At 36.5% G+C, this 25,895-nt stretch overlaps 2 protein-coding genes across 4 annotated transcripts; one reads left to right on the forward strand and one right to left on the reverse strand.

Annotated features, from left to right (window-relative positions):
* The first annotated feature begins 456 nt into the window (after positions 1–456).
* LOC127415687 (beta-soluble NSF attachment protein-like) lies at positions 457–11,364 on the forward strand. Of its 2 annotated transcripts, XM_051654506.1 has the most exons (11): positions 457–663; positions 5,364–5,443; positions 5,733–5,849; positions 6,329–6,375; positions 7,123–7,200; positions 8,010–8,065; positions 8,162–8,246; positions 8,351–8,455; positions 8,536–8,604; positions 9,916–9,966; positions 10,113–11,364. In XM_051654506.1, exons 1-11 carry the CDS (start codon positions 566–568, stop codon positions 10,212–10,214), a joined length of 888 nt encoding a protein of 295 aa, XP_051510466.1. In that variant the 5' UTR covers positions 457–565; the 3' UTR covers positions 10,215–11,364. The 2 variants fall into 2 exon arrangements, with proteins under 2 accessions (XP_051510466.1, XP_051510468.1); XM_051654508.1 differs by lacking the exons at positions 457–663; positions 5,364–5,443; positions 6,329–6,375 and having other exon boundaries at positions 5,742–5,849.
* Positions 11,365–12,851: 1,487 nt separating this feature from the next.
* Positions 12,852–25,616, reverse strand: LOC127415644 (GDNF-inducible zinc finger protein 1-like). 2 transcript variants are annotated; one of them, XM_051654427.1, is made up of 6 exons: positions 25,551–25,616; positions 20,298–21,592; positions 18,551–18,645; positions 18,299–18,466; positions 16,445–16,602; positions 12,852–14,049 (listed from the first exon to the last, which is right to left on the reverse strand). In XM_051654427.1, exons 2-6 carry the CDS (start codon positions 21,572–21,574, stop codon positions 13,363–13,365), a joined length of 2,385 nt encoding a protein of 794 aa, XP_051510387.1. In that variant the 5' UTR covers positions 21,575–21,592; positions 25,551–25,616; the 3' UTR covers positions 12,852–13,362. The 2 variants fall into 2 exon arrangements, with proteins under 2 accessions (XP_051510387.1, XP_051510388.1); XM_051654428.1 differs by having other exon boundaries at positions 20,298–21,586; positions 25,551–25,591.
* Between the last annotated feature and the right edge of the window lie 279 nt (positions 25,617–25,895).

Consider the following 25,895-nt stretch of genomic DNA (forward strand, 5'->3'; position numbering starts at 1 on the left):
TCTTCTCAAAACACATTTGTAAAATCTGCATTAAAAAATACTTTAAGTTTATACTAAAGCAAGCACTTTATTTTGTGGGATCTCTGACTTAAAACACCCAAAGATTATATTCTTAAAATGCATTGAAAATTATTTCAAGATATTATTTGTAATAATAAACATTCTAATGTCTCTCCATTGGTGTAACCAAAATAAATGGAAAACAGTCTCTATATAAATCTGGCTAAAAGAGCTGATCCATAAGTTTTATCCTGTCAAACAATTTTAAACAAATCCAGAACTGACGCTGACACGAAATGCTGCTTCTACACGTTTGCAGTAATACGTAACGAACCTTCAGGTACGTTACTGGGAGTTGTAGTGTATTTGTTCCTGAACTGCTTGAACCATTGGGGCCTTGGAACTCCAAATCCCATAGCGCCTTTCCAGATCGTTCTTAACCCCTACGCTCAATAAAACGAATGACAGTAATCTCCGCTGCCATAGTGACACACAGCGAGAGAAGAAAGCGGATAAAGGACAAATACATTTTACTGCGTTTTTCTCTTCATTTATCGCAAGAAAAATGGACAATTCCGGAAAGGAGAAGGAGGCAATTCAGCTTATTGCGGAAGCCGATAAGAAAGTGAAATGTTCCGGTTCGTTTTTAGGAGGAATGTTTGGGTAAGATTAAAAACGTGTCCATGCTTATTTAAAAAAATAATAATGTTATTTATATATCCACATTATTAAATGTAGGTATACGTTTATCAGATAATACTGAGTTTTTAGTTCTTTTAAAATAATGAAGAGCATTTATTTACTTGATCTCGCGACCCTAGCTATGACAGGCCGCTTTGCGCATTAGAGGATGGAGAAAGGTTTCTTTTTTATTTTCTTTTTTACTGTAATGCATTCGTTTTTGTTTTGTTTTTAAGATATCTGTTTTTTGATTATCATAATTGGTAAATAATAATATAACGTCATCTGATGTCAGTGTTTGAGCAGTAAGATATTTGGGTTTGGCGCATTGTTGGCGCAGGAGCACTGCAGTATTAGGCCTATTTCATGTCATTATACTAAACAAGTGTTATGTGTGCAATCTGGATGATTTATTATAATATTTTCACAATTTCATAAGAGAACGTGAGTAAATTCCCAATTGTATGAATGCAGCTGCATGGCAACCAACTGCCAAGCATAGATATCCGAATATAAAATCCATGTCTACTTTCAGACCTGATTTTTTTTTTCTTTAATCCCCTTTTCTCCCCAGTTTGGAATGCCCAATTCCCACTACTTAGTAGGTCCTCGTGGTGGCGTGGTTACTCACATCAATCCGGGTGGCGGAGGACAAGTCTCAGTTGCCTCCACTTCTGAGACAGTCAATCCGCACATCTTATCACGTGGCTCACTGTGCATGACATTGTGGAGACTCACAGCATGTGGAAGCTCATGCTACTCTCCGCGATCCACGCACAACTTACCACGTGCCCTGTCGAGAGCAAGAAACACTAATCGTGACCACAAGGAGGATACCCCATGTGACTCTACCCTTCCTAGCAACCGGTCCAATTTGTTTGCTTAGGAGACCTGGCTGTAGTCACTCAGCACACCCTGGATTCGAACTCACGACTCCAGGGGTGGAAGTCAGTGTCAATACTCGCTGAGCTACCCAGGCCCCCTCAGACCTGATATTTAATGAAATCTTGCATTAAGTAGTCATTACATCAACTACCAGATCATTAGTTTATGTTCATACAAATAGTCATGAAATAATCAATAGGAAATGTAAAGAAACATTCTGTTTATAAAGCATTAGCCTATATGCTGTTTGTTAATGACTTATTAACGAAAGTTATTATAAAGTTAACATATTTAATCTTCAACAGAAGACTATTTAAAGTAGTCACACACATAGGCTTATAAATGAACTTTTAGGTGCATTACAGTACCTTGGACAGCAACTGATTGCTTTTTGTTGAGAAATCTTAAGGTCTGACAGCAAATGCACAGATTTTCAGCATTTTTAAATATCTGAGTATCTATTTATCTATCTATCTATCTATCTATCTATCTATCTATCTATCTATCAGCCACAACAGATACTGTAGACTTTGTCAGTTTGATTCAGTTTGATCATTCTCTGTTGACCTCTCTCATCAACAAGGGTTGATGGATGTTTTTTTTGTTTTTGGCACCATTCGGAGTACACTACCATTCAAAAGTTTGGGGTCACTTGCCTGAAATGTTTCTCATGATCTTAAAAACCTTTTGATCTGAAGGCATATGATTAAATGTTTGAAATTAGTTTTGTAGACAAAAATATAATTGTGCCAACATTTAATTACAAAACTAAAATTTTAATAAAAAAAAAAAAGTTTTTGAAATTGATGACTTGCACCGAATACTTAAGAAAAGCAGCCAATAAGTGCCCAACATATAGATGCAAACTCCTTCAATACTGTTTAAAAAGCATCCCAGGGTGATACATCAAGAAGCTGGTTAAGAAAATGTCAAGAGTACATTTCTGCGAATTCTAGGCAAAGGATGACTACTTTGACACAGTTTTGATTTATTTTAGATTTTTTTTAGACACAACATAATTCCCATATTTCCATTTCTATTATTCTATAGTTGTGATGACTTTACTATTATTCTAAAATGTGGAAAAAAAAAAATAAAATAAATAAAAAAAAAATAGAGAATGAGTAAGTGACCCTAAACTTTTGAACGGTAGTGTAAAAATCCCAGGAGATCAGCAGTTACAGAAATACTCAAACCAGCCCATCTGGCACCAACAATCATGCTACACTCCAAATCACTGAGATAAAATTTGTTCCCCATTCTGATGGTTGATGTGAACATTACCTGAAGCTCCTGACCCGCATCTGCTTGATTTTATGCACTGCTGCCACACGATTGGCTGATTAGATAATTGCATGGATGATTGTTGGTGCCAGATGGGCTGGTTTGAGTATTTTTGTAATTGCTGATCTTCTGGGATTTTCACACACAACAGTCTCTAGAATTTACTCCGAATGGTGCCAAAAACAAAAAACATCCAGTGAGCCGCAGTTCTGTGGACGTAAATGTCTTGTTGATGAGAGAGGTCAACAGAGAATGGCCAGACTGGTTTGAACTGACAAAGTCTACGGTAACTGCGGGTTGGTGCTGTTTTGGAGGCACGAGGAGGACCTACACAATATTAGGCAGGTGGTTTTAATGTTGTGGCTGATCGGTGTGTGTGTGTGTGTGTGTGTGTGTGTGTGTGTATATATATATATATATATATATATATATATATATATATATATATATATTAATTGTATAAAGTATATAATGGAAACTATCCCTGACCTGGTTTGTTGCAAAGTGAAATACATTTTAATAGGTTTGATTAATATGACATGAGATGCTCACAAACTGACCAACATAAATAAACCCACAGGACGTCAAACTGAACCAGGACCCAAGTTTATCTAGGCCTTTCTGTTAATTAGCCTACCAACAGTAATTTGTGTTAAATGACCTAAAAGTGTTTATGACCTAACACAGAATATACAATCAAATTTTCCTTGCCGACCAATATTTACAACTATAACAAGGTTTTATCTTTCCAGTTAAAAGAAGTTCATCACTTAGGCAAACTTGTCTGTTTGAAGGCAGGTTTAGTATAAGAAAATTATGTTCTGCAGTGTTATTAAAATGCTTGTGCTTACAGTGGCATGCAAACATTTGGGTACCCCTGATCAAAACTTCTGTTGCTGTGAATAGCTAAGTGAGTTAGAGTTAAAGGCCTGATTTCCAAAAGGCATAAAGTTAAAGATGACACATGTCTTTAATATTTTAAGCAATATTACTTTCTTATTTCTATCTTTTACAGTTTCAAAATAACAAAAAAGGAAAAGGGCCCGAAGCAAAGGTTTGGGCACCCTGCATGGTCAGTCTTTCAATTCTTGTTTGGGGGATTTTCACCCATTCTTCTTTGCAAAAGGCTTCTAGCTCTGTGAGATTCTTGGGCCGTCTTGCATGCGCTGCTCTTTTGAGGTCTATCCACAGATTTTCAATGATGTTTAGGTCGGGGAACTGTGAGGGCCATGGCAAAACCTTCAGATTGTGCCTCTTGAGGTAGTCCATTGTGGATTTTGAGGTGTGTTTAGGATCATTATCCTGTTGTAGAAGCAATCCTCTTTTCATCTTCAGCTTTTTTACAGATGGTGTGATGTTTGCTTCCAGAATTTGCTGGCATTTAATTTAATCCATTCTTCCCTCTACCAGTGAAATGTTCCCCATGCCACTGGCTGCAACACAAGCCCAAAGCATGATCGATCCACCCCCATGCTTAACAGTTGGGAGAGGTGTTCTTTTCACGAAATTCTGCACCCTTTTTTCTCCAAATATACCTTTGCTCATTGCGGCCAAAAAGTTATATTTTAACTTAATCAGTCCACAGGACTTGTTTCCAAAATGCATTATGCTTGTTTTGACGTTAATTTGCAAACTTCTGACGCTGAATTTTGTGGTGAGAATGCAGAAAAAGGTTTTCTTCTCATGACTCTTCCATGAAGGTCATATTTGTGCAGGTGTCGCTGCACAGTAGAACAGTGCACCACTACTCCAGAGTCTGCTAAATCTTCCTTAAGGTCTTTTGCAGTCAAACAGGGGTTTTAATTTGCCTTTCTTGCAATCCTACGAGCAGTTCTTTCGGAAAGTTTTCTTGGTCTTCCAGACCTCAGCTTGACCTCCACTGTTCCTGTTAACTGCCATTTCTTAATTACATTACGAGCTGAGGAAACGGCTACATGAAAACACTTTGCCATCTTCTTATAGCCTTATCCTGCTTTGTGGGCATCAGTTATTTTAATTTTCAGAGTGCTAGGCAGCTGCTTAGAGGACCCCATGGCTGTTGATTGTTGGGACAAGGTTTGAGGAGTCAGAGTATTTATAAAGCTTTGAAATTTGCATCACCTGGCCTTTTCAAACGATGATTGTGAACAAGCCATAGCCCTAACCAGCTAATTAAGGTCTGAGACCTTGGTAAAAGTTATCAGAGAGCACAAGTCTATTGGGGTGCCCAAACTTTTGCATGGTGCTCCTTTCCTTTTTTTCAATGTAAAATTGTACAAAACAAAAATAATACACTAATCTTGCTTACAATTTTGAAAATAATGTTTCATCTTTAACTTTATGCCTTTTGGAGATCAGTTCATCTTCTACTCATCTATTAACAATAACAGAAATTTTGACCAGGGGTGCCTAAAATTTTGCATGCCACTGTATGTTTTGGAAATGTAGCACTATGAAAACAAGGCTACACAATATTTAGCATTTTAAATTGGAAAAGAGAATGAACTGAAACTAAATCCCTCAAATTTTTTTAGGGGAAATCACAAAGTGGAAGAGGCCTGTGAGATGTATGCCAGAGCAGCCAACATGTTCAAAATGGCCAAAAACTGGAGTGGTGGGTGCTTCTTAGAAAGTAAACGTAATACGTAAATAAAGAAGCATAAAATTGCATTTTATATATATATATATATATATATATATATATATATATATATATATATATATTTTTTTTTTTTTTTTTCAATTGCTACTACATTTTGATATAAATATAGGGCCTACATGTTTATTTATTTATCATACATGAGCTGTGTGAATTATAAATATGTGTGAGGGATTTGTTACTGAAAGACATTACAAAGTGTCACCTTGCATATTGTACTAAAGAAGTTTGTGTTTGTATCTAGCTGCAGGGAATGCATTCTGTCAAGCGGCCAGACTTCACATGCAGCTACAGAATAAACACGATTCGGCCACAAGCTACATCGATGCCGGAAACGCTTTCAAGAAGGCCGATCCACAGGGTGAGGACCCAGATTATAACTCCTAACTTCAAACCAATCACACAGCTGGATTTTCTTTGACTGAACGTAGATTCATCCCAAGACTGTCATGTACTATGTTAGGTCACATAGAGTAGGTCTTTTTAGAATTTCTTATAGGAAAAAACAGAATGGATCTCATTTTATAGATTGTTTACCTGTTATTCTGTGTCAGTTACAGCAAAGGCATTATTGTGTAGCAAAACTATAAATATCCTCTGACTCTTGGTCATGTGACACGAGGGCTTAGTCTATGCTGCATTGCACCTCAAATTGAGATGGTTTAGCTGAGGTCAGTTAGCTAGAGACTACACTAAAAAGTTACTAATAATCCCTTTGACCACTCAAAAAAATGCATGTTTGTTATATATATATATGTATATTATAACCCTTAAACTCTTTTTCTTACCATCACATCTGTCTAACTTTTCCCTTCTACTTCTCTTTAATGCTGCGAATAGAGGCTATCAAGTGCTTAAATGCAGCCATTGATATTTACACAGACATGGTAAGTAGTGGTCGATCGATATGGGTTTTTCAATGGCCAATACCGATATCTAGCGAGCAGGATGGCCGGTATAAATGCAGATAAACATAATACAATTTACCAACCGTAAATCAGATGTACACAACATTTCTTAAGTGAAACAAACACTTATTTTATGCAATATTTAGTCAAATTTGCTTAAACTTGAAAATAAAAAATCTTGAAAACAGAAATTGTTGACAATCCATTGACAAATCTATTGGTAGATTTTGGAACTGACACAAGGACAAATGAACATTTCTCCTAATTGGCCAAGTAAACACTGTTATCGCAAAATGGAAAATGTCGGCCGAATCGACCTGGTCGATATATCGGTCTATTACTAATGGTAAGATGGACACATATGGGAATTCACTTTAAGTGCTGTTTTTGTACCAGTCATTACCAACAGTGCACATAATGTTCAGCCATTTCTATACTGTTTAACACAGTTGGGTTTTAAGATTTGGAGCGCTCTGGGAATCCAACCTGCCATTATAGCAGAAACTCACAGCAGTCAATTTAACAGAACTCACTAAAGCCCTTAACTGCACTATAATGAGACACCACAACTAGGGAGAAATTTCGTAAACTTCCCCTGATACCACAAAATCTGCATCCAAAATTCGAATGGTAGACATTCGAATAGACTCACTGCTTCATGTGTGATAGGTACTGAATTAAATATTAATTGGACTGTTTTATAATGTTCTTCTTTTTTGTCCTCAGGGGAGATTCACCATCGCAGCCAAGCATCATATCACAATCGCAGAGGTGTATGAGTCAGAGCTTGTGGACATTGAGAAGGTACAGCGCACGTTGACTTCTCTTCCAGCATTGCAGAGAAATTCCACAATGGTGGCTGTTTTAGCATCTTGGAACATGCCGTTTTCTATAATGATTTTAGAACCTAGAGTAGCAAAAAGTTGTTACAACTGTGACTGTAACAAATTATACCAATTATTTTGTTATCCTGTGATATCATTCTCTGTTATATTTTGTATTGGAAAGGTAAAATTATAACTTTGTTTGGAGTGATATTCTCTCTTCAGTACTTAGTTTAACATTTTAATTCTGACATTCATTTTTTATTTTTACTTATTATTTATTATTATTAAAAACATTTTTTTATTCCTAAACCAAGACCAGAATTGTCAGTTGTAACTCCTCCGAATGCTTTCAAGCTATGTTCACCAATTTTGGCACAGACCTTCAGACTGTTCTGGAATAATGTACTATGACTTTTCTAACTGATCCGACCAATGGTTTTCGCACAGCAGATAATCAGATCTCATAGACTTATGATGCATTCACTCCATGTCAGAATTTAACCGTAATTACTAGATTTTGACTTGTAAAAACTGTTCACGTCTTGGTAGAACTTGTAATTTACAAGTTGTAAAATTTCAGACAAGGCTTTGTAAAGCAACCAACATCAAAGTTTATCTTGACAAACTTTACCCATCTCAGATTTAATTGTTGAATTTACATTGATTTGAAATAATTCAGCTGATTTTAGAGGCTGTTTAGCCAGTTTGTGGTCTTGCCCTCCTAGAGGTTTAACAGAACAGTATTCTGTCACTGGTTAAGATTATTCTGTGTTTGGTTGTCCAAAGGCGATTGCACATTACGAACAAGCTGCCGACTATTATAGAGGAGAGGAATCAAACAGGTAAGCCTGCTCAGCAGAAGAAAAAAATATGTTTTTAACATTGTTTAACCTTCTGCTAACAGGCTTTTTGACATGCTATGTTTGCTTAATTTACAGCTCTGCAAACAAATGTCTGTTAAAGGTGGCTTCATACAGCGCTCAGTTAGAACAGTACCAGAAGGCAATAGAGATTTATGAGCAGGTATGCCATCTGTTGGTCTCCTGCAGATTTTAAAATATGTGTTCAATATAACTCGCTCACTAACGCTAGGTTACTTAGGAATGTGTGTTTGTGATTGAAAACAGGTTGGAACCAACACCATGGACAATCCACTACTGAAATACAGTGCCAAAGAGTACTTCTTCAAAGCTTCCTTGTGTCACTTTATCGTGGATGAGCTAAATGCAAAGGTCAGTTTGCAATTGGGGGAAGTGGTTGATACGGAGATTGCTGCAGATGGCATTTGTAACTTGTTTTCTTTCTGTTGTAGCTCGCTGTTGGAAAGTATGAGGAGATGTTTCCAGCCTTCTCAGACTCAAGAGAGTGCAAACTCTTGAAGGTTTGTGATTCTCAAGCCTTGTGACTTACACAACCACATTTAATAGCTAAGCAATAAGGTCCTTTAATTCTTTAACAGTAGCTAAGTAAACAGGTGTTTCACATCATAGCTTTTACTATATCATGTATTTTATCATGACTGGAATGCTGTGTTAGCATCCAGAACCGGCACTATCCATCTTTGGCCACGTATACACTATAACATTTTAGTTTGAAAACGCATTGATTTAACAAGGTTTATGCCTCGCATCCATACAGGAATTATTTAAATGATACTTTATCATAGTTATAATGAACTGTATGCTTGTTATGGTTTCAATGCTGATAAATACACCAAACAGGAAAAAATTATTGCTTTTTTCGCTTATTTTGGTGTGGCAAGTGGCTTATTTTGGGCTTGTTTTTCCAGACCAGGTTGCTTGTTTCTCTTGCAAGATCTGGCAACACTGCAATTGGTATTTCACCCACCCTTTAGTGCAGAGTACTGTCATTTTAAAAAGAATGTTATTAATCGTTCTTTTATTTTGTTCTAACCGGAACATTAGAACATTTGGAAAGGAGGCTGTGGAACTTCTAAAATGGAACGAAAAAATAAAGTTTATGTTCAGAATGAACCGAAATGAAAAACATTTCGTTTTTAGTCTCTGATTAGAATGGGCTCTTCTGGAAGTAGAAGACCTTGTAATATCGTTTCCAAATTAGCCACCTTCATATTGTGAGGCACATTTTCTTCTGAATTTTGTCTGTGAAATCTTTGCTGATTTTAATAAAGTAAAAGTAATAATAACATTTATATTGTTACTGATATTTCAAAATGAGTATTTCTGAATTAGAGCAACTTGTGCTTGCTTGAGATTTTGCACAGTATTTTATAGAATAATCACATTTAAATGCGTGTATCAGATATGATGCAACAGGCTTTTGAGGTATATCTCTCAGTTATTATTACATTCCATTCATTGCCCACCACAATAAAAAAACAAAGAGCTTTGAAAATACAGAAATATAGTTTTTATAAGATATATTTAAAGTGGCAACTGATATTTATATGCATTTTTATCATAAAGATCTCATTGTTTTACATTTCAAGCTATTATTATATCATCCTACTATTACTTCTTGAGACCAGGCCAAAAAAATAAAATAAAAAAATGCATAAAAAAAACATAATAATTTTATTTTTTAAATTAAGATATTTGATGTGCTGAATTGTAATGTCGTAGATTTCTATAGACCAAAGGAGAGGAAGTTGTCATGGTGAATCTCCCAAACATGTATTGCTCTATACTTAAAAGAGGGTTTGTCCTCACAGAAACTTCTAGAAGCCCATGAAGAACAGAATGCAGAGGCTTTCACAGAAGCAGTAAGTACATATTTTGTGTTATTAATGTAAAAAAAATTAAAAAAAATAAATAAAAAAACGTCGTTTGAAATTGTATTTATTTGGAATTAACCATTCCACATCTACTGAATGCTCAATATAATGCAGTTATTCTGTCCATCTGTTAGGTAAAGGAGTTTGATTCCATCTCGCGCTTGGACCAGTGGCTGACCACCATGCTTCTGCGGATCAAGAAGACCATTCAGGGGGACGAGGGCGACCTGAAATGATTTGGACAGTGGGGAGACCACCCACTGCATGGCACCCTTTTCCCCACACTTTCATTTCACAGCAGTTTTGTGCAATGGCCAAGTCCAGGTCTCCAAAGACAGTTTGTCAAAATGTATTGCGGCAACATTTCCAGACAATATATAAGCCTGTACTCTGTTGATATCCAGTTACTATATAATATAACACATATCAGTATTTAGCACTCCAGTTCTAAGACCTGTTCTCGTTCGGAACCTTGAAACCTTAGTTTCCCTGTCGCTTTAGGAGGGTGTTTCTGGAAACACAGAGTGAACGAGTTCAGGAGAGTGAATTACAAGAATAGTCATTGGTTTCTTTTGCAACAGCCACTGAATTGCAATGTGCTAGAGCTGCATGAGATGTACAGATGTAATTATTGAGTCAGCGCAGCAGAATTAAATATATTATTTTTACATAGAAGTTTGTTATTTTTATCTGTGCAATTTTATCATTTGATTTGTTAGTTGGCTTACAGTTGTTGGCATGTAGGCCTCAAAATGCAGTCGTCTACAATGGGAATTGAACATGTCTCATTTTTATCATTGTTTAATAATGCCAGTTGACAGTTGTGCAGGGATGTGTGCTGGAGAACTTAAATTTCCCAGGTCCAAAATTTTGAAATCTGAATTTAAAGAAATCTGAAATGTAATTTATTAATTGTGTCATACTTAAAGCATATACGTATCCTAATTTTATTTATTTTGGGACGTTGGTTTCTTAAAATTGTAATTATTTAATAATTCTATATTTATTTATTTATTTATTGTCTGAATTATTGTAAAAAATAATTTAAGTATTTTTACACTATTGAAGGTAAATCACTTTTCCATCTGCACTAAAATTGAGGAGTTTGTAAAAATCCACGTATAACCTTTATTACCTAACATGCTTTATGTATGTGTGGTTTTGTGAATGCATAGCTCATATTCACTCTCCACTCCTGTGGACTTAAGCAGCGCATACCATTCTCTGTGTTTAAGTGTTGTGTGATTGTCTGTATTTTACCATATTCTAGAATTTTTAAGAAGCCATGAAGACTTACCAAACAATGTACTTTCTCACCAAGCAACTTAAGTCTTCGCTGATTGTCTGTGAGAATGCAGACAAATAAAAATCAATATTGAAATGACTAAACGATTTATGTTCTAGAGAGTCCATTATCTTGATTTACACCTAGTTTGGAGTGTTTCCTAATACAAGTATTACCATATTGGTAATAGTTGGGTATGGGATTTAAACAAGCTGTCAGGGTTAAATTTAAGCATGTATCTCATTCCACTCATGCCAATGATGCGTCAAATGTTGTCTTTTGCGTGCTATTAAGTTCCTAAATGACTAGACTTACAAGGCAACTGATAAAACAATCCTACATCGGTTATTCCGATGTAACCGCCATTTTCACTTCAGTTATCGTTTTTAAAATATCGACTCTAGCTGAAAATTGTGCCATCTGCCTGGTTTGTGTAAAGAATAGCACATCAAACGGCAATATACTGTTGTGCGTTCAACAGGAAGCAGTATTCACAGGTAAAAGAAACATTTGTTTGCCTAGTTAATGTTAATTTGGTCACTGTGTGCAGTCAGAGTTAATAAAATTAACTCGTGGAAATCTCCCGATATTACATGAACATATGCAGTTACATTAGCAACTAGAAAACAGTGTACGATCTCCGTGATACTTCGAAGCGTTTTGACTAAGCCCACAAGACAGGAAAATGTGTGGAGAAAAAATACCATTGGCACAACAAATATATGTCTAAAAATGCTTTTGTGTTATGTAAGAACTTGGAAGTATATCGCTGATGTCGAAGTGTGATGTCTGTGAAGGCATTTTGCTGCTGCATCGCACAGTAAAAACGTGGTAAAAATAGCGGCGTGTTAAGTATTTAATAGTTAGAGGAGAAAAATAGAAATATGTTGTCTTATGAGACGATAACATGGCATAATGGCTGGACTCCGTGATTGTGGCGATGTATTTAGTTTTCACTTTTCTTAGAATTGATTATTAGTAGTGTAACTGGTCCTACTCGACCCGATCCGAGCGGGATTCGAACCGGTGTCTCCGGCATGGGAGGCGGGCGCACAAACGAGGAGGCTAAAGGGTACAGCTTCTAGCGTCAGTCGCAAGTGCGCCTCTTGAGGCCAGGGGAGTGAGGTTTACATACTGCACAGCTACCTACCAGCTGGCTACCATTACACTCACCCCCCTAAACCTCACTCCCATCCGGGTCACGGCAACACTGTAACCGGTCCTACTCGACCGGTGTCTCCGGCATGGGAGGCGGGCACGCTAACGAGGAGGCTAATGGCTACAGCCTCTAGCATCAGTCCCTAGTGCGCCTCTTGAGGCCAGGGGAGTGAGGTTTATATTCTGCACAACTACCTACTAGCTGGCTACCGTTACACTCACCCCCTTGAACCTCACTCCCATCTGAGTCACGGCACCACTGCTACAGCCTCTAGCGTCAGTCGCTAGTGTGCCTCATGAGGCCAGGGGAGTGAGGTTTACATACTGCACAGCTACCTACCAGCTGGCTACCGTTACAGTAGCACCACATTTTCTTCAGGGAATGTTGGCAGTCTAGTGAAATACTGGCATAAAAAAATGTTTTAAATGAAAATGATCTGAATTCAAAAGACACATTTATTAATCGGTGATTTTAAAGAGAGCTGTTACTGCAAATCATTATACATAGAATACTGAAAAAGAATACTGAATAGCTTAGTGTTGATCTGAAGCATAATTAATGTGAAATAAAATTTAAACAACAAAAAGCAAAGTATTTTCTGGTATATGCGGGTCCTTGTCTATCCTTCAAACAAAACTTGAGCACTACCTCAAAGTTGTATAGTATATTGTACAACAAAAATGAACAGCATTTTTTTAATGTGATCAAAGAATACAATTTGAGTTACATATGATCTACATGTCTTTCTCCAGTTACTGTACCAAATCAAGACTGCCAGGAATCAGACAGTTTAGCATTATTTAACACAGAATAATTAATTCTTTCTTTTAAAAAAAGTAAAACGTATTTACAGCTGATAAAGCAATGCAAACATGATGAATGAATATTTGCAACTGGAAAGTGTAGAACAAAAATGAAGTCCATAGATACGTGAATCAAACTACTCTGTATTCTCTCCTGTTGAGATTTCTATGCTGTTTGAATGATCTACAGTCTGTGCAACCTCTGTGACTTCCTGTTGGGAGTCTGAAACCTGTGTCACCTCTACCATTACACATTCATCAGATGTTGGTAGAGGAACTGGAGCTGGATCCAGAATAGCCTCAGTGGTTTCGGCTTCTGATGTAGCTGCTATCACCGCCGGAGCTAGGATGGCTTCTGAAACATGACTGGAAACGGTAATAGGCACAGAACCGGATATCGACGGAGAAACAGTGATTGAATGTGCAACAGAGATGGGGATGGAAAATGGGACTGTCACAGGCATGCCAACTGCAGATGCGTCCAGAGAGATGACACTGGTACCATCCGCGGTGACTATGGGCTGAAGTTGCGTCCCCGCGGGAACTTCGGTCTGGATGACTGTGAGGCCGCCCAGGGAGGTGTGGCTGACCAGTGCAATGGTTCCAGTCCCCGCCCAGTCTCCAGAAATGGTCACAGGCTCTCCGGACACAGCCACCACTTCTTGGGTTTTCACTGTGTCGCTGTGCCGAGTCTGGGGTTCAGGTACAACACTGACAGTCTTGTCTTTCTTCTGAGAAGCGCCTTTAGGCTTCTTCACTCTATCTTCAACATTTCCCTTCAGAACAACTAGGTAGTTCTTCCATGGAGTTTGTTTATCATGGGTCTGCAGAATAACATGGTTTGATTAAATAAAACAGACTGTAATATCGAAAAGCCTAATCCCTACTAAAAAGACCAACTTAGGGGCCGTGTAGGCGAATCACTTTCTTGCATTAAATAAAAGCTCAACACAGCGCAACGAATGGAACAGAAAGCTCGAGATGTGTTTTTAGGCCACATCCACACTAATGCATTTTAGTTTGACTACATTGCGACTCTCATCCAGACTAGAACTGTTTTCCTCCACCGAAAATGGAGACTTTCGAAAATGCTCTCTATATCTTTGGAAAACTATGACATTAGGAAACTGAAAACAAAGTTTTCAAACTGAAACGGATAAGTGTGGACATGGCCTAAAGGGGCGGTCACATAAGACGTTGAGCATGCAAAATTATTTCGGCACAAGGCTTCTGGCTTTAATAAATAATCACACACAGCAAACAACAGTATATTTAAAATGTTAAAATATACAGTCTACTCACTTTCCTACAACAATAAAAACACACAGTTTTGAAATATGTATTCTTTGTATTGATTCGAGAGGTTAAAGTGTGACGTTTCGATCTTCTATTGGTCACACAGCTTCTTGTTATCCAGATTTGCAGGTCAGAGTTTACCAAATGTGAACTTTCGTCCGCAATGGATTGGGAAATTCCTTTGCATGTGCTTGTGTTTCTTCTGTCCCACATTCAAATATAAGTGAATGGGGCATGAAGTGTAGTGTGACCGCACTTTTAGACATACACTACCGGTCAAAAGTTTTGAAACACTTGACCGAAATGTTTCTCATGATCTTAAAAATCTTTTGATCTGAAGGTGTATGCTTAAATGTTTGAAATTAGTTTTGTAGACAAAAATATATTTGTGCCACCATATTAATTTATTTAATTATAAATCTAAAATTTAATTAAAAAAAAAAAGGTTTTTGAAATTGATGACTTGGACCAAATAATAAAGAAAAGCAGCCAATAAGTGCCCAACATAGATGGGAACTCCTTCAATACTGTTTAAAAAGCATCCCAGGGTGATACCTCAAGAAGTTGGTTGAGAAAATGTCAAGAGTACATGTCTGCAAATTCTAGGCAAAGGGTGACTACTTTGAAGATGCTAAAATATAACACAGTTTTGATTTATTTTGGATTTTTAGTCACAACATAATTCCCATAGTTCCATTTATGTTATTCCATAGTTTTGATGACTACTATTATTCTAAAATGTGAAAAAAAAATTATAATAAAGAATGAGCAAGTGTTTCAAAACTTTTGACCAGTAGTGTGTCAAGTAAAAAAAAAAGTAACATTTTAAAAGAAGTGTCTGAAAACATGCTGCGTCTGTTGTTTTTTTTTTTTACTGTAAATTTATGTAATATTCACTGTACTACTACTACTACTACTACTACTAATAATAATAATAAATCAATAGTAATTGTATTACTATTTAGCAATATCTCACATCTGTGATGCTCTGTTATGCAACACTTTATTTGACAAAAATAACTCCAATGTATTTTGGATTGTGCTGTAAGGTTCACGTTTGTTTTATATTCAGTTGATTAAAGTTTTAATTAATTCATTTATTTAGACACCATTTTGATGATAACATTTAAATAAATTGTTGATATGGAATAAAAAAAAAAAAAAAAAAAAAAAAAAAAAACAGGTATCAGACTCGGCATCAGCAAGTACCAAAAAGGAAGTATCGGTACTCAACAGTCCCGCCCTTAAACCAGTTTATTTACATGCTGGTCCAGGGCTGCATTTCCCAAAAGCATCGCAAGCTTAAGTTGATCGCAGAGACCAAGTAGTTGACCAAGGAAGTCTTGTTGGTTAAGCTAATTAAGACGCCTGGTGAGGACATCAGCACACTAGTGTTCAAAACATATGCTGGTGACTAGCAGTGTTGGTGTTTTCAGCTAGGAAATTTTAATGATAGTTTATTGCAATGATAGTTATTGATATTTTATACCTTACTGCATTATGACATTATCTTTTGCAATATTAATTCTTAGCAAGAAATAGCTATATATATATAGAAATATCTATTATATGCAAACAGTATAGGTTACTACACAATCAGTTTTCCTATATATGATATTTATGTGTGGAATTAAAGCATAAATTTGTTCATTGGCCTTTCAATAATGTGGAATATTGGATTACACATCATATAATGGAAACTTCGAAACATATCCTTTAAATAGTAAAGGAATACCAGAAATGCTATTTGGATTCACCTTGCCACTACTGTAGACTACATACAATACAGTATGATATCTGATATATAGAAGAGAATAATTACAGCTTTGGAAAAAGTTTTTCATTTGGATTTGTGTACTTACAAATGTAATATATAACCCCCCTATTAAAACTGTGTGTTGTGTTAAGTGGCCGGTACTTTACCAAGGTGTGCCGGCGTACTGTGGATTTGTCTGTAAATGTTCGTCCACACATGCTGCACATGTACGGCTTCTCTCCGGTGTGGATTCTCTGATGTCTCTGAAGGGCGTTAAGCTGAGTAAACAGCTTATTACAGTCCTTACAGTGATAGGGCCTTTCCCCTGTGAAGAGAGCGGTGCCAAAACAATGTTAAAGTATAATATGAATTGTTCCAGCTCTAAAATTCAAATGGATAAGCCATGTTTGAAGTAGAGGTCAACCGACTGTGGATTCTGCAGATACCGATAGCTAAGGTGCTGGAAAACGGCAATTACCTATCAATCGGCTCATGGTTTTTAAAAGCGATTTATAGAATGTTAACAAATAAATTCTGTCTTTTTTTACTATGAGGGGCACAGACATAAAGGCTACAAGAGTCCAAAATAAATAAAGCCCAAGATGCGGTCAATTGTTCAAATAGAATCCAAATAATAACCAGAAAAAAATTAAGACGAGCGTGAAAATTTTAAATATAAACAAGCCCAAAACAAATGACGGAGACTTGGCTCTGATAAAAATGCTCCATATTTAAGCATTTACCAAATTAAGCTTTTGTAACCTATATATTCTTGAGAAGAAGGGTTTTGTGTGTGTGTGTGTGTGTGTGTGTGTGTGTGTGTGTGTATATATATATATATATATACATACATACATACACACACACACACACACACAGTACTGTGCAAAAGTTTTAAGCACTTGTGAAAAATGCATAGTAAGGATTTCTTCAATAATAATTTCATAAATAGTTTTCATTTATCAGTTAACATCATACAAAATCTAGTTAACAAAAAAAAGCTAAATTAATATTCGGTGTGACCACCTTTGCCTTCAAAACAGCACCAATTCTCCTAAGTACACCTGGACACAGTTTTCTTGGTTGTTGGCAGATAGGGTGTTCTATTTTACCAGCCTACAATTAGGCTTATGAACTACTTTTCATAACTACATTTATTGAATATTGTTGTCTTTCATCATATAGCTCCTGTCTGCATTTTATTAGAGCAATACGCCATGATAGGTTACACGTTACAGTGCATTTACCATGGGTTAATGGGGTCCTGTCTAAAGAATGTCCTGGTCCTATTTAACTCCAAAATTAAAAAGAGAGAGAGATAAAAATAAATTATATTGTGCATATAGAAACATTTTTGGACCATTAAGATTTTTTACATTGTGACATTATTTTTCACAAAAAGAGATGTTCATTATGATATTCCCATTGCCGCATATAACACACAATAAATAAATATAGGGCCTATAATTCAAATGGTAAAGTATTTGTATATCATAGTAGTATTCCCTTGGCATTGACTTTCATTATTGCTGATTTTAATAAAAACATTAAAAAAAAAAAAAAAAAAAAAGTACAACAGCTTTTTTTACTGTAATGCAGGACTGTTACAGTATGAGAATCATCATTGAAAACAGTAGGGAATAATAAAAGGAAAACGGATAAAAGCAAAATGTCCAGATGCATTGCAGCATTGAGAATTGGGTGGTAAAATGTGCTGAAAATAATATAACAATGCAAAATATGCTAATGGTCCTAAATATAAGCTTCATTTTCTTTTTTATTAATATTATTTTTTATTGATTTGGGGTTAAATATGACAAAGACATTTAGTTGACAGATTTCGTCAACTAAATTTCACTTTGGGCCTTCCAACACCATGTTGAATTCACTGTAATGCATCACATCTCTTTTGGCTTTTTGCTTTAGAAAATACTGTTACCATGACATAAAAGCATTTGTTTTTACACTTAACACTGCATTCACCAATATTCAATTATTTACATTTTTCTAGTAAAAGATACCTGTGTGAATTTTCATATGCTGGTGGAGTGAGTTCCTCTGAGCAAATGCCCTTCCGCAGGTTTCACACTTGTAAGGTCTCAATCCGGAATGGATCCTGTTATGATGTTTCAGGTATTCTTTGGATGCAAAGCTCTTTCCACAGTTCTCACACATGAAAGGTTTTTCACCTGGACATACATTTATGGCAGTGACTATTTATTATATACAGTGTCCGTATACTTGAGATAGACAGCAAAGGTCGGTCAATTCACCTGTGTGACATCTCCTGTGGTAAGACAGCATGTGGTTCTGAGTAAATCTGGCATCACAGAGGTCACAGGCGAACGGTTTCTCTCCAGTGTGGATCCTGAAATAAAATACAAGCAAACCAAATATTCTGTCAGAGAAAAGTTAGTGTAAATACTGTATTAACAGAGGTCTTAACTAGGGATGCACGATATTAGACCATACTGGTATCATTCATAATTAACCTTTTGTTTTTATATCGGCAACTGTCTGATTAGGTAATAATGTCAACCTTTTTTACCTAATTTTACTTTTTCTTCTATTTTTCTAATTTGAATAGCATCTTTTTCTATTTCAAAAATACTGAAGTTATCCATATTTTCCACTGTATGTGAAAATGTTTTGATGCCTGATTTTGCTTGAAGCATGTGATTTTTCTTAGTGAACAGTATATTGTGTTGCAAAACACATTGGCCATCATATTGGTTATTGGCCGAAATATAAAAACAACTGGACTGATGCTTGCCTGTGCAAAACTCACCAACACAATGCTAGAGTGTTGTGGGCAATTGTAAGGGCGTTGCTATGCAGTTGCTAGGGTATTCTGAGTGGTTGCTAATAGGCCTGAGTCAAAATAGCCAATCTCAAAGTCTATGAAATTCCCACCCCTTTTATAATTAGCCAGGCAAAAATGGTAATCTGATTACTTAGATATGTAACAGCACACCTATCCACTAGGGATGCACCAATATGAAATTTTTTGGCGAATACCAATATTAACAAAAAAAAAAAATGCTGATATCAATACAGATATTTTGCCACTTTGATCTTTGTCATCAGATAACTGTTTTCAGGAATTTTGCTTTAAAAATGTACAAAGAGGTACAAAAGCTTTATTTTATTGTTCTAACAATAAATAGTTTCCATTGAACTTAAATTGGATCTGTTGAACACGTGGCAGGCAAAAAAATGTAAAGAGTGCCAGCCACAATGAAAGATAAATAGAAGATAAAAAGATTTAAAAAAGACAAGTCTATATATATATATATATATATTTTTTTTTTTTTAAATATCATAGCATAATGACTGGTGTTAAAATATGTTATTTTGTACTTTAAAACATTTTTACACTTTTGTTTGTGCAGTTTAAAACAACAGAATTCACATTTTACATGCATGTTCTGTATATGATAGACAGAACATTACAAATTCATATTATGCATATGTTGGGCAATTCCAAAGAAATGTCAACCACATCATGGAAAAATAAAAAGTTTCAACCAATGGAATAAAGCATGCATTTAAATTCTGTTGTGGTGGAATGGATAATGGAAATTGCCATCCAGACCGCTAGAGGGCGCCTCTTGCTCACACACTGTATTTTAAAATGCAGCCTTTTAAGATTTAGTAATCCAAATTACTATTATTTTGGATTGTGTATTTGAATTCACAGATTTTTTACAAAGTGTGTTGATAATTAAATTTTTTTTTTTTAAAACATCGTTTTTTTCATATCGGCATTTTCATGCTTAGAACCAATATGCCGATGGCTTTAATTTGGTCAAAAATTGGCCGATAAATATTGGCGGGCCGATAAATCAGTGCATCCGTATTCCATAACAAACCATGTGATTTGATGTACCATTCAAGTTCATAGCACAAATGAGTGTGGAACAAGCTGAAAATGTGAAAACGTACTGAAATTGAATTCTTATGTTTAGGAGCTTGTTCAAATCCCTAAACGTCTGTATGAGCAACAATGTTGACTACTACCTTTGATGTGTCTTGAGCGCTGAACTCTGGGAGAAACTGGATCCACATTCATTGCATTTGAAGGGTTTGTGTCCAGAGTGGGTTCTCTCGTGCAGAGTGAGGGCTGTTTTAGAACTCAGAGCTTTGCCACAGATATGGCAGAAGTGCCTGTCGGTGCCACCCTCATGCACTTGCCGTTTATGGCGCGTCACATCCTTCTTGCGTTTGAAGGTTTTGTCGCAGACGTCACAGGGGAAAAGCCTCTCATCGTTGTGCACGTGACGCTGGTGGATCTTTAGGTTGCAACGGTTGGCAAAGGTCTGCTGACAGATGTCGCAGCGGAATGTGGTGTTCGTCTTGACTCCGTGGCTGACACTTAGGTGTTTCAGGTAGCTTTTCTCGTAGTAGAAAGACCGGCTGCATTGCTCACACCTGTACTTTGCACTTCCTCTTCTGCTTTCCTTCTCGGATTCATCTGCCTCATCAATAACCTCATTAGGCAGGAAGTCTGATTCTTGAGGATCTTCCTCTTGGATGGAGTGAGGGGTCTCGGAGCCACTGTCATCATAAGCCTCTTTTTCAGCCACTGTTTCTCCATCTTTTGATTCCACCTCGGGATCCGCTGAAGCTTGTTCTTCTCCTGCAGTCTTGGATTTGTCAGGGTTCTCCATTTGGATCTTCGACTTTTTCATTGGGAAGTCTACGGACACTCTGCGTCCAGCCAACCTACTACTTCTCCGGCCTTGAATGTCTTGTTCTGTCTCCTTCATATTCTCCAACTTTTTAGGTGATTTTAAAAGCTTTTTTCTCTTTATCGCTCCTCTCACTCGTTCTTGTTTCGTCTTTACCTCAGCTCTTGAACTATTCACATCCGCTCCATCATTCTGCAAAGACACGTTGGCTGTTTCTGCATCATAATCCAAGACTTCAGAGAGACAAACATCTACTAATTCCTGGCAGTCTAGGAATTTAGCCATTTGCAATATAGTGTTGACATAATGTCTCTCAACCTCCACTGACCCAGAATACGCATATTCCAAGAATTTTGTGAAAGCGTTTGTGGAAATGTCACATAAGAATATTTTCTTCACTTGGCCATCAGCTAAGAGGAGGGATTTGAAGTAACCACTGGATGCGGCCAGGACGACCTGGTGGGCTTCGAACTCCTCCAGCTCTCCTTGATAATCCACCTGCACTGTGACGTCACACAGAATTCCTGTGTTCCTCAGATGCCACATGGCATTGAGCAGATTCTTCTGGTAACAGCTAGATTGGAGTTGAACCAATTCATCATTCATTTTCTCTGCTTTCTGCAACTACAAACAGGACATGAGTAAGGAAGTAAGTCCATTAGAATTAGTAAGAATTTAATAATTACAGGTTCAGTTCCAGATTCAGTGGGTACTGAGAAATGGTTCTTGTTCAGAACCGGTTCCATTCTTTAAAATATATAACGGAATGTATAATCTTCATAACTTTTGGTTCCGTTAACGATTCCCTACATGCAATTTTTTGCCGATGTGGATGGAACCCCATACAAAAGTACTCTGACAGTGTTTCCAGCAGTGCATTTCAGTAGCAGTGCTGCCCTCTACTGGGTCTACAGCGTAAATCCCACTGCACTACCAGTGTATTTTGATTCCTGAAAGACTGACTCTAATGAGTCAACTCTTTTGAATGTACAGCGTAAAACATACAGCACTTCTGGTATAGTCCGATTCCCAAACAAATGATTCTTATGAGCTGGTTCTTTTTAGTGAATCAAAAACACATATACAGTACATCAACTGGAGCGGTTACTGAATTTATCTTATACTAATGCGCAAGTTATGATTGTCCAACTCAAAATCAAATAAGAACTGTGGAAGTCTTGCAAGCCTGAATTACAACATTAGGCTACTGTTCATTTAATATTATATTTGTGTAGCTTGTATAGCAGATATAAAAAATTGGATGGCATGCAATTTTCTTTAGTTAAATACTGACAAAACAGAGGTTGTTATAATCAGTCATGATTTTTTTAAATGTCAGATTGAGTCAGCACTTAGACAGATGGTCCTATATATTCAGCAGGGGGTGAGAAATGTGGCCGTCTATTTTGATACAAATTAAAAAAAATTATATCACATCAGGCAGTTAGTTCAATCTTGTTTGTATCAGTTAAGGAACATTTTCAAGGTTAGACATGTCTTGAATTTTAGGGATACAGAGAAGCTTATACATGCTTTTATTTTGTCTTGCCTAGATTATTGTAATGCCCTGTTTTCAACTTTAAATCAATGCATTTTAGCACGGCTACACTCAGCGCAAAAAGCTTGACTGCTAAAAGGTACTACAAAAATTAAGTTATTATTATTAAATGTATTATTACTTCGGACCTGTGAAACTTTAATCAAGCAGTGCAGTTACTGACTGGTTATTTATATGACAATGTGTAGTTTAAAGATACTCAAGTTTTATTGTAATAAGGGAAATTGTATAAAAGAATAAATGAATGAAATATGCCATGACATTTCTTGTTTGTTTGTTTATTTATTTTTTGTATAGTTAGCATCAATTATTGAGTTGCATTTATGCCTCTAAAATCTGCAAACATGCCCTTTACACAAATTGTAGTGCATTTATTTCTGATTTGTTATACCTGCTCTGAAGAAATCTAAAATTATCTCATTATTTTGGCAACAGGCTGCTAATGGCAGTAAATGCAATAAGAACTGTATTTCTTATTTCCAAATAATTCTTCCTCAAAGGTACTAAAATAATTGTTACTGAACTCATTACTGGAACCATTAAGGAACCAGAATCATTAAGAGGAATAAGAACCATTAAATTCTTTATGATTCCCATCCCTAGTCTTGAAGAATGCTGTAGTGTTAGGTCATGGATCAACCCATGTGGGTCTCAAACCTACAAACTATCAGTTATTACCCCAGTTCTTTAACCCCATTCGCCACACAAAAAAGTACATTGAACACAATCTAAAACCACATAGAAATGTACATATACTCTGGCCAAAAGTTTAGAATAATGTACAGATTTTGCTGTTTCAGAAGGAAATTGGTATTTTAATTCACCAAAGTGGCATTCAACTGATCACAAAGTATAGTCAGGACATTACTGATGTAAAAAACAGCACCATCACTATTTGAAAAAAGTCATTTTTGATCAAATCTAGACAAGCTCCATTTCCAGCAGCCATCACTCCAACACCTTATCCGATTTTTTTTTTTCTCCCAATTTGGAATGCCCAGTTCCCACTGTGCTTCCAAGTCCTCGTGGTCACGTAGTGATTCGCCTCAGTCCGGGTGGCGGAGGACGAATCCCAGTTGCCTCCGCGTCTGAGACCGCACATCTTATCATGTGGCTTGTTGAGTGCATTGCCACAGAGACATAGCGCGTGTGGAGGCTTCATGCCATCCACCGCGGCAACCACGCTCAACTCACCATGCGCCCCACCAAGAACGAACCACATTATAGCGACCACAAGGAGTTTACCCCATGTGACTCTACCCTCCCTAGCAACCGGGCCAATTTGGTTGCTTGCGAGATCTGGCTGGATTCACTCAGCACACCCTGGGATTCGAACTAGCGAGCTAGCGAACTCCAGGGGTGGTAGCCAGCATCTTTTACCACTGAGTTTGTTATATCAAACACAGTTGAAAGCTATTTTGTTCATTAAATGAAGCTTAACAATGTCTTTGTGTTTGTTTTTGAGTTGCCACAGTATGCAATAGACTGGTGTGTCTTAAGGTCAATATTAGGTCAAAAATGGCAAAAAAGAAACAGCTTTCTCCAGAAACTCATCAGTCAATCATTGTTTTGGGAATGAAGGCTATACAATGCTTGAAATTACCAAAAAAACTGAAGATTTCATTCAAAGGTGTACACTACAGTCTTCAAAGACAAAGGACAACTGGCTCTAACAAGGACAGAAAGAGATGTGGAAGGCCAGATGTACAACTAAACAAGAGGATAAATACATCAGAGTCTCTAGTTTGAGAAATAGACGCCTCACATGTCCTCAGCTGACAGCTTCATTGAATTCTACCCGCTCAACACCAGTTTCATGTACAACAGTAAAGAGAAGACTCAGGGGTGCAGGCCTTATGGGAAGAATTGCAAAGAAAAAGCCACTTTTGAAACAGAAAAACAAAAAGAAAAGGTTAGAGTGGGCAAAGAAACACAGACATTGGACAACAGATAATTGGAAAAGAGTGTTATGGATCTTTACCCCATTGGGCTTTTGTGGGATCAGCTAGACTGTAAGGTGCGTGAGAAGTGCCCGACAAGACAGCCACATTTGTGACAAGTGCTACAGGATGTGTGGGGTGAAATGTCACCTGAGTATCTGGACAAACTGACAGCTAGAATAACAAAGGATCTGTAAAGCTGTCATTGCTGCACGTGGAGGATTTTTTGATGAGAACTCTTTGAAGTAGTTTAAGAAGTTCTGATTTTTATTTTATTTTTTTTAATTGTAATAGTAATTGTTCATGTTATTAATGTCCTGACTATACATTGTGATCAGTTGAATGCCACTTTGGTGAATAAAAGTACCAATTTCTTTCCATAAGAGCAAAATCTGTACATTATTCCAAACTTTTGGCCACCAGTGTACACTGAAATCCTTAGGAAATAAGCATTTGACCTTAATAAGATAATGTTCAGTCAGGTATTTAATATCTCAAGAATTTAAATATTATTATAATTATTTTATTACTTCTTCACATATAGCTGCTGCTCCAACACTGGTATTTTGTGTATTGATCCAGTATTCATTTATTGTATAACTGGTTCATTAGACATTTAGGATATAATTAACTATGGCCTTTCAAAACACCTTATACATATCTGCGAGTAGGTTTTGTAATTAATATACTCATTTACTTTCTGTCCAAAAGCATCTCATCAAGATATCAAGGAAGCAAATTATTCAAATGCTAAACTTTAGCTTCGCAGGCCACGCAGACTACCTAAATATAAATAAATCAAAATGTTATAGTTTTCTCCAAACAACTTGTGTATAATATCCTTAAAAATATTAATTTTAACTGTCGTGCTAAAGAATCCTGTGCAAACTGTCATGAGTAAAATACTGGCAGAAAATTAAAGGAATGCTAAAACAGTTAGCATCATTAGCCTTGTCTTCAGATATCAGATTTCTGCGATAATATAACGTATGATTTATTTGTATGTATTTCTCTAATGTGTTAACTGTCCATCTGTGTGATGCAGTGAAAGGAGAGTTTGTATAGCCAGCTGGAGTTTTCTTACCGTAAGGCCAGTAAAACTGCAGCGCTGTACAAATCGCTGTAGAACACGCACCCTGAGCGACTGTAGCAAGAGGCATCATGGGAAATGGAGTTTTTATTTAAGGTTAACTGGATTCCTGATAGGTTTTATGGTGTACTTATAAATCATAAGGATGCAACATAGAGCTTGACGTGTCTGATAAAATAACTATAATAAATTACATTTTATTTTACCATACATAAATGTGGTGTATTTTTTTTTAATTCTAAGGATTCCATGTATGTTGATGTGTCATTTTATTTATGTATTTATTTATTATTAAAATATAAAAAATCATAATAATATTTGCTATTCAGTTAGGGTTAG

The sequence above is a fragment of the Myxocyprinus asiaticus genome, chromosome 25, assembly GCF_019703515.2.
Source record: "Myxocyprinus asiaticus isolate MX2 ecotype Aquarium Trade chromosome 25, UBuf_Myxa_2, whole genome shotgun sequence".
Taxonomy (NCBI): Eukaryota; Metazoa; Chordata; class Actinopteri; order Cypriniformes; family Catostomidae; genus Myxocyprinus; species Myxocyprinus asiaticus.